Source organism: Lolium rigidum, chromosome 6, assembly GCF_022539505.1.
Source record: "Lolium rigidum isolate FL_2022 chromosome 6, APGP_CSIRO_Lrig_0.1, whole genome shotgun sequence".
Classification (NCBI taxonomy): Eukaryota; Viridiplantae; Streptophyta; class Magnoliopsida; order Poales; family Poaceae; genus Lolium; species Lolium rigidum.
The window spans coordinates 220,856,433-220,866,134 of NC_061513.1; the positions used below are offsets into that span (position 1 = coordinate 220,856,433).

The window sequence follows — 9,702 nt, forward strand, 5'->3', positions numbered from 1 at the left end:
GATTAGTGGTGGGACTAGCTAGTGTTGTACTGATGCAAATCTAAGAGATTGTAGGCGTGGTAAATAATTTAATCTCAATTTATTTACTAATGGTTTAACGAAATAATGAAAACTGTGGGAGCAAAGATAAATCACATTTTTTTCATTGTGTTTTTTCATCCTCTGTTTTACAAATGCATTATAATTATATTTCTGCATTTTTTCTGTCTTTTATTTTCATAATCCTACAAACCAAATTAACTACGAACATGTCCTTCTTTACTGTCACTGAAATCCATTCAATTTGCCTTCCAAATAATTAAATACATTGCATATACTCTTGTGGATATTCTGATAGGTAATGCATGGAATGCATTATGATACCTTTATTGTGGCTACTGGCTAGTGTGGTAGGTAATGCAGAATATCGGTTTACCTCAGATGAGAGCTTGCCTGGGCTCTTATTTTTTATCGACCCAACTGCAAAAGTTGGATTGGGAGGCAGCTTAAGGTGGGGATCAGATTGGTCCATTAGTGGTGGGATTTGTGCACCGATGCAAACTTGATTGTGATGGTAAATATTTTAATAGATCAGAGTCAGCAGGCTATAAACCGTTCCACGTCACCAAAATCCGAGCTGGAGGGGAGAGACGAAAGGAGAGAGAAGAGAACGGGCGCTTCCTGTATCGCCCGGCTACAGCGCTAGATACAAGAAACAACCGCCCGCTTGCAGCCCGATGCGGGCGCTTGCGTCGGCGATGTCGATCCGGTGCGTCTCCCTCGCCTCCCGCTCTTCTCCTTGTCCGCGCGCGCGCCAATTCCTTCACCCTCGTCCCAAATCGTGGAAATCGGAAAAGCCCCTAAATCCTCTTCTGAACCATAGGACCGATGCTTCAAATCGCCCCCAAATCGCCACCTCCCGGACCTTGAACTGCGGGCGGCACCGGAGCCTCTGGAGGTCCCTCCGTCGGGGCCTTATCTCGTCCAGCCGGCAGTGCCTCACCTCGTCCTGCCGTCGGTGCCCATGGCGGCCTCCTCTTCCGCACCATGCTGGTCCGCCAGGCTGCAGCAGGTGATGCGGCTCAAGGCCCTTGCTGGGCACCATCTGCAGGCGTTGATTGCTCTGCGTCTCCTTGGTTCACGCATGAAAATATGGATGACTCCGATCTGGATGTATGTTATGATTTCTTTATTCCTTTATGCATATACGATTACCTTGCTAGTTTCTAGCTGATGATTCCGATCTGGACATTTGTATGATATACAATAGCAGCTATTGACATACTGCATTTCGTGAGCATGGTCAGAGGTGGGCAAAAGTCCACTTTTCATGTATCTAAATGCAGCAATATCTTCTTCTCATGTATCTAAGTGTTGTTTTAGCAAGATTATAACTGCATTATTAAGCTCCAAAATGCAGTCACAACCATCAAGGAGTTCAAAACTGCTGTAGGTAGGATTCTTCACTGCCATTCATATTGACTTGAATGAGAATCCAGGGGCTTCATTTGCTCCGCCTCCTAGAGTGAATGTTATCGGAAATCTTCGTTTCGCTGTTGTAATGGGTAGAAAAGCTACTATCTGTGCTCATCCACAACATACCCGGCTTAAAAATGATTTGGTCAAGCATGTTTGGCATATGTTTCGAAATAGCCGTCATAATTAATCATGGTGGGATACTGATATCTGCATGTTCCTATTCCATTTTTTCTGTAACATTGAGGATAAACATGATATTTTACATGCATTTTTATTTCAGGATTGAGCAATGATGTGGTGATAGCTGCAGGTGGTATTTGCATGTATGCATTCTCTAGTCTAAACATGATTTGTTTATTAACTAATTAAAGAGCACTCTACTGTATTGTTCAGAAAAATGTAATGTATAGCTGCTTATTTACGTTGTCTTTGTTTCCTTTTCCCATACAGTCTTGAAGTATATCGATGCAAATGGATGGTCGCTCCTTTCTACAAAGTTTCAACTATGCTTTGTGACTTTCGTGCATGGTCTAGATCAAAACTAATGGCTTGTTTGCCTAAGATCTTATTTGGCATTATGTTTAGTTAACGATTTCTTATAGACTTATGTAATGTTGAAGTGTCGATGTGATGGTGTTATTCTCCACCATTTTGATGCTTATTGTTTGTCTAGATCAAAATTAACGGCTCGTTTGCTGGAGATCGTATTTATTATGTAATGTTTAAGTGTGGTTTGAATATTAATCAGTTTGTCTGGTCACATCCTATTGGCATGAATGGCATATATATCTATGGTGTTTGAAATGGCCACAAAGTTGCAGTTTGCAGTGGATCCTAATAAATTGTATGCACATGCTACACTATAGCCAATCTAATAGCCAACCTGTTATACAAATGGGATTTTATGAAGACTTTAGGTGACATGGCACTAGTTTAGAGCCAGCAGCCGGCTCTTCTATTAGCCATGCTCTAATCTTGATTCACACTGGAAGTGGCTGTTGCCATAGCCATATGCTCGAGTCACTCGCCAATGTTTTTACTGAATCATCAGAAGACAAGTGTGGGAGCAGAGACAAGCACCGAACCCGCTTCCTTGTTTGATTGCAAGAGGGATGCAACCGCATGTGGTGAGGAGCAATGTTACACCATCTCCGGCAAAAGAGAGAACCAATATAGATCATGGCGCACAATATACTTGATCCGCGCCAATGAAATAAGAAGAGGAGGAGGATGAAGGAGAGCAAAAAAGAAGAAGAAAAAAAAATACAAAATCCAAGAAGAAGAAAATGTGGTGCTAGCTCAGGGCGCCCGGCACTGCGCCCTGATCTTGCCCTTGCCGTTCTTGGCGGTGAGGACGTTGACGCGTCCCATCTTCTTCATGGACATGGCGAAGGCGGCGTAGAACTTGATGGGGTTGGTGAGGTCGTTGACGATGGCGGCGGCGGCGGCGTTCTGCATGAGCGCGGCGTCGGATGCGAGCAGGCCGCGCTTGTTGATGAGGTTGGTGTAGTACACTCCGTCGAACTTGAGTGGCGTGTTGCCGTCCAGGTCGACGGTTGCCGCCGAGGAGCTGGCGTTGTTGGGGCACTTGTTTATGAGCACGGCGGCGAGCGTGGAGTCGAGCAGCGGGTCGACGCTGGTGGCGTTGCCGGCGTAGAGCCGGGGGGTGACGCTGGAGCAGCTGGCCTTGCCGATGGTGTGCGCGCCGGAGAGCGCGACGAGGTCGGTGACGTTGAGCCCCTGCGCGGCGAAGCTGGCGAGGAGGCCGGCGAAACCGGCCGAGAAGGAGGGCAGCGCGCCGGCGTTGCTGGCGAGGGAGGAGGAGCCGTCGCGGCGGCCGGTCTCCACCTGCCAGAGCGAGGCCTGGAACTGGTAGGAGACGGCGTCGCGGGCGGCGAGCGCGACGATGTCGGCGCAGGAGACGACCCCCGGGCAGGTGGCCTCGAGCTTGGTCTTGATGGCGTCGATGACCTCGTAGCCCCCCACGGAGCCGTTGGGCGGCGCCGACTTCTCGTTCTGCGACGCCGGGGTGTCGAGCAGGATGGACGCGTCGCAGCCCTGCAGGATACACGGAGAGGAACACGGTGTAAGCTGTCAGCCAAAAAGCAAAGGTCGCATTTTAAAATTTGGGTTTGAAATTTCGACGGTGCGCGGTGGCGGGGCCGGCGCAAGGGGCCAAAGCTGCCGGTGCAGTCGCCGTACCGGCGCTGCAGCTTTGATAGCTGTATGGCGGGCACCAGCTGCCTGCTATGGCCTATGGACATGTGAGCGCGGGCGGGCGAGGGTCGGAGTAGGCCATTGGCCGCACCGCGCACCGGAGAAAATATGACAAGATTCGCTTTGCTCCCCCGCTTGTACTAGTCTACCATTTCTCGACCTTGTTTTCTTGCTTGCTGGGCTGTGTCGATACTCGAAAGTGGATACGGGATACAAGCGGAAAAGGTGCCGTAATGCTTACGTACTCCACATAAAGGTCACTACCTAGTCCACTCCACTCTGCAGTCAAAACTGAAAGCTGAAGATCTCGCGGTAAAATCTCACCACTTGGGAGCAGAAACGCGGTCTGTATGCTAGTATAGTACGCAGGAGGGTTAATTAGAGCGACGCGTCAGAGGAGGGCGAGCTCTTGATTCCGACATGAATGTGACGAGCTAGAAATGGAATTCGCAGTTAATTTGCTGCCGGGGAAAGGAGCACTTTCCCGTCGGTCGGTCGGCGGCTGGTCAGGGCGCCGACGGAAGTGAATAGCGGCCAGTAACAGAAAGCATAGGCATGGAAGGGGAGGGGGAGCTGGAGCTTGAGGACGGACCTGTACGAAGCAGTCGTGGAAGTGTAGTCGGAGGAGCCTTCCGGCGAGTGCTGGGTTGGCGGCGACCATCTGCCATGTGATGCTCTTGACGGTGGCCTCGGCGCTGGGGCAGGAGGTCTGGTAGAAGTTATAGGCGAGGCCGGGGTTGGTCTCGAGGAGCCCCGCGCGGCCGGGGGTCACTAAATGGGCGAGGACAACGGCGCCCCACCACGCCACTGCTCCTCCTCCTCGCCACCACCACCCAGCTCCTCCTCCGAGCACTGATTGCCGCCTCATCCTCCTCTGCCTCTCTCTCTTCTTAACTCACTCTTCAGTTCCAGAGTTCCAGAGCGAGAAGCGCTGGCCTCGGGAGAGAGAGAGAGAGAAGAGAGGTGGAGGATCAGAAGAATGGGGAAAGAAAGAAAGAAGGCTGGGTTCGTGTTTGGTGATGACAGTATCATTAAGGGGGTGGCTGGACGCTGCCCTTTATAGGCTCGGCTACGACTACGAGCTACGGCAACTCAACCCAGTGGCTGGCTGGCTGTGTTATCTATCTATCTGCACTTGCCAGCGGTTGTAGATAGCAACCCACAGCGAGCGAGGAGAGGAGAGGACTAGACAAACTTAACAAGGAGTAGAGGAGGTGGCCTCGCCGCCCCGCCAAGCTGCAAGCTGGTTTCAGTTTGGAAGCTAGACCGCGGCACCGTGGTCCGTCCAGATCAGGCCATCAGGGGACACGGAAGAGTTGGCTTCCACCTGTGCGTGGCGTGGCTGGCCTGTGTGCGGTGCGGCGGGGCACGACGGCATGCGTGCCGCTCCAAGGGAACCGTTTCGTCACCTCCCTGATGGATAGGCATTGTAGCGGAAATGATAACTGACTCACAACATTGTTTCTTCTTCGGAACGGTCGGTCGATCTAGGGCGGCCGATTGTTAGAGCGTGTCCACCGACCCGACGGAAACGGATTGATGTATTTTGTACGGGCGTGTTTGCTTACCTAGACTGATTTCTGCACCATTGTATTAGTGGGAAGAAACTACCTGCGCGTCCGAGACTGCGCGTCCGAGACGTACCATGGCTCAGAAAACATGTTATTTAATTGTATAGGCCGCCTATTTTCGCACCGGGTAGGGAAGTGAGCCTTCATTGTTTGATTCTCGCATGCTATTCCTAGCTTCAATTATATGACAACATGGTGATCTTACCTCACCCATCACAAGCATGAGCACATCGTCGACTACGAAGCAAACAACCACCATGGCGCCGCAGGTCACGAGCATCACCACGTCGCCAACCACGAAGACGAACATCACCATGACACCGCTTTTCATGTAGATGGAATCTACATGTAGATGGAATCTACATGTAGATGACACTTTCTCAGTAAAATCATTATACAACGCGATCCTTCATTCTGATATACCAGTTGATAATAATAATAAAAAAGTTGGAGGATAAAAATACCATTAAAAATTAAAAAAAATTGGAGGATGAAAATACCATTAAACATTAAAAGTTTTGGATGGTATCTTCGTCGAGGGGTTATCCTCACCAAAGATAATCTTGTTAAGCGGAATTGGCATGGGAGTACACGGTGTGTTTTTTGTCATCATGATGTAACTATTAAACAACTATTCTTCCAATGCCAATTTCGAGATCTATATGGTCGATCATCCAAGTAGCGCTAGCCTGTATCCTCCGACTAGTGTAGCCAATGTCTTTGGAAATTGGCTTCATGTTATCGATTCAAGGTTTAAGTTGCTCCTTAGGGTGGGGGCGCTTTCAGTTATCTGGGCGCTTTGGCTATGTAGAAATGACAAGATTTTTAATGGTAAAAATTGTTCCATTTTGCAGGTCATCTACAGATGTACAGGTATTCTCCGTTCGTGGTTACCTCTTCAGCGAGTGAAGAACCGAGACCTGTCTACGAAGGTCTGTACACGGTTGGAGGCTACGGCGAGGGATACTTTTTCCCTACATGGGTGGCAGCATAGTCTACGGATTGTTGCCCCACCCATACCCTAGGTGTCATATGATTCATCGCTCTGATATGTATTTCGCCTTTTTATTCCATCAGTTGACTTGAGACATATAAACGGCTGTGTGCATCCTGGTTATGCAAAGGCTGGATGTAATTGCTTTCTCAAAAGTAATAAAGCATCCTTTATCGAAAAAAAAATGACATCGCTTTTCACGCCTGTCACAAGCATCACCATGTCGTCGACCATGAAGACGAACACCACCATGACACCGCCGATCACGCCGGTCACAAGCATCACCACGTCACTGACCACAAAGACGAATATCACCATGCCGCCACCATCATGGATTATCAACTCTCACTTCTCACATATCGTCATCACGTTGCCATCCATGAAGACGGCAAGCGAGAAGTTGAGCAAGAGTACTCCAAATATACTCACACATACGTACAAATTATAGTATACTAGCGAGTCATTTATCTTCCCGTGTATGTATGTTATAAAAGCGACAAGCAAATAACGAAGAACGATAAAAGAAAACGCAGCAGAGACACGAGATTTAACGTGAAAAACCCATTCCAACACAGAAGGGGAAAAAAGCACGGGCGCCAGCCAGCAAAATTTCACTATATCGGGGAGTGTTACAAACGTCGTGGGTTATCTTATAATCTGATAAACCTTAGCCGACGATTTACAAGATGTATATATAGGTGGTGGCAATGATCCATACCAGTGACGGGCCTCGCTCCGCTCGTCATAAGTTAGTCTCCCTTTAGTATATGAATTTGGATCAAAATATAACTAACTCCACCTTCAGACAAATTCCATCTTGTAGCATGAACTTCAACAATCTCCTGAACAACAAAAAAAACACTTGCTGGCGCCGATAGCCACTTGGGCTAAACAGTTATACCAACCAAACTCGAGCAAAGCTCAAACTTGGAAACAGAAACTTGGTTTGTCATCATATTAGCAGGATTATCATGAGTACTTATCTTGCATACCTTCAGTTTACCTTGAGCAACAATGTCACGGACATAATGGTACTTGATGTCAATGTGTTTTGTCCTCTCATGGAACATTTGATCTTTAGTAAGGTATATTGCACTTTGACTGTCAGAAAATAATTAATGCAAGAATCATCTCCACAAATCTCAGCATACAAACCTTTGAACCAAACAGACTTTTTGCATGCTTCAGCAATTGCCATATATTCTGCTTCGGTCGTAGATTTGGCAACAAGAGGTTGTAATGTTGTCTTCCGACTCACAGCACATGCACCAACAGTGAACACATAAACTGTGAGGGATCTTCTCTTATCCAAATCGGCAGCAAAATCTGAATCCACATAGCCTGCGAGTCCCTCACCGGTCTTGCCAAACTTCAAGCAAGTTTTAGCAGGATCCCGAATACGGAGGACTCATTTGGAAAGGAGACTTAGCCCGCCTTTTTTCGGGGATAAATAGGCAAATTAAAGGACAACAAAAGTCTCCATAATAATTATTCACTCACCTGGGTGAAATATCCTCACGAGGAGAAGCTCTAGGGAGTTTAACGAGCACCGATACGGGCAGAGACCGCCCGTATTGATGCTCGTATGGCTTGTCGGTGGGTTCGCACCTTCAAATAGTTCCGCCTCATGAAACTGGATCAGAGATCCAGAGACACCATAATTCGCACAAACCTCAATTCCGAAAGGGATTTGGAGGGGAAACAAGCACGTGGGCATCGGTCCTTGAAAACTACGAAAACCTTTGGAGGATTGGACATCACCATCGCCATCACAGCAGCATCTCCATCACCATCACCATTTTTCACCTCATCCTTCATCCATCCTGGTGTAAATATCTAAACTTATTGTTGATTTATACAAGTATTGATCTATTAATTGCACCTCCATTCATATCATTAAGATTATGTTTATTTCCTCTATGTGTGAGTAGTTTCCCCTGTTCTTGGGGAGTTATGGGAAAACCCTAGCTACATTATTTCTTGAATAAAGATATTTTTTACTTTTCATTCATGATTGTATTTATTAGTTAACTTTCCCGATGTTATGTCTCTTGCACCAAGCAATATTTCCTACGGGATGGGAGAGGGAACTACTCTTGACTACAGGGTGATGTTGAAGGTGCTAAGTGGCATGTCACATTGAATCTTCAATTACCTAGTCAAGGGGGTATGATGGGACTCACTGAGACTAGTGATAGTCCCAAACGTATCTATAATTTTTTATGTTCCATGCTACTTTATTGATGATACTCACATATTTTATACACATTATATGTCATTATTATGCATTTTCCGGCACTAACCTATTGACGAGATGCCGAAGAGCCGATTCTTTGTTTTCTCCTGTTTTTGGTTTCAGAAATCCTAGTAAGGAAATATTCTCGGAATTGGGCGAAATCAACGCACAGGGTCCTATTTTTGCACGAAGCTTCCAGAAGACCGAAGGAGTCACGAAGTGGAGCCACGAGGCGCCGCCACAACAGGGCGGCGCGGCCAGCAAGGGGGCCGCGCGGCCCTGTTGTGTGGGTCCCTCGTGTGGCCCCCTGACCTGCCCTTCCGCCTACTTAAATCCTCCGTCGCGAAACCCCCAGTACCGAGAGCCACGATACGGAAAACCTTCCAGAGACGCCGCCGCCGCCAATCCCATCTCGGGGGATTCAGGAGATCGCCTCCGGCACCCCGCCGGAGAGGGGAATCATCTCCCGGAGGTCTCTTCATCGCCATGATCGCCTCCGGATCAATGTGTGAGTAGTTCACCCCTGGACTATGGGTCCATAGCAGTAGCTAGATGGTCGTCTTCTCCCCATTGTGCTATCATGTTAGATCTTGTGAGCTGCCTATCATGATCAAGATCATCTATTTGTAATCCTTCATGTTGTGTTTGTTGGGATCCGATGAATATTGAATACTATGTCAAGTTGATTATCAATCTATCATGTATGTTATTTATGTTCTTGCATGCTCTCCGTTGCTAGTAGAGGCTCGGCCAAGTTGATACTTGTGACTCCAAGAGGGAGTATTTATGCTCGATAGTGGGTTCATGCCTCCATTAAATCCGGGACGGTGACATAAAGTTCTAAGGTTGTGGATGTGCTGTTGCTACTAGGGATAAAACATCGATGCTTTGTCTAAGAATATTTGTGTTGATTACATTACGCACCATACTTAATGCAATTGTCTGTTGTTTACAACTTAATACTGGAAGGGGTTCGGATGATAACCTGAAGGTGGACTTTTTAGGCATAGATGCATGCTGGATAGCGGTCTATGTACTTTGTCGTAATGCCCTGATTGAATCTCATAGTACTCATCATGATATATGTATGTGCATTGTTATGCCTTCTTTATTTGTCGATTGCCCAACTGTAATTTGTTCACCCAACATCTCGTTTATCTTATGGGAGAGACACCACTAGTGAACTGTGGACCCCGGTCCTATTCTTTACATCCGAAATACAATCT

General features: G+C 47.4%; 1 protein-coding gene and 1 long non-coding RNA gene across 2 annotated transcripts; one reads left to right on the forward strand and one right to left on the reverse strand.

The window, feature by feature from the left end:
* The first annotated feature begins 588 nt into the window (after nucleotides 1-588).
* On the forward strand, nucleotides 589-2,202 carry LOC124668252. Its single transcript, XR_006991610.1, has 4 exons — nucleotides 589-748; nucleotides 863-1,152; nucleotides 1,739-1,781; nucleotides 1,909-2,202. It is a non-coding gene; the product is annotated as an uncharacterized LOC124668252 (long non-coding RNA).
* Nucleotides 2,203-2,521: 319 nt separating this feature from the next.
* Nucleotides 2,522-4,685, reverse strand: LOC124668251 (peroxidase A2-like). Its single transcript, XM_047205425.1, has 2 exons — nucleotides 4,268-4,685; nucleotides 2,522-3,516 (listed from the first exon to the last, which is right to left on the reverse strand). The coding sequence occupies exons 1-2, from the start codon at nucleotides 4,541-4,543 to the stop codon at nucleotides 2,758-2,760; spliced, it is 1,035 nt and encodes a 344-aa protein (XP_047061381.1). The 5' UTR covers nucleotides 4,544-4,685; the 3' UTR covers nucleotides 2,522-2,757.
* Nucleotides 4,686-9,702: the final 5,017 nt, after the last annotated feature.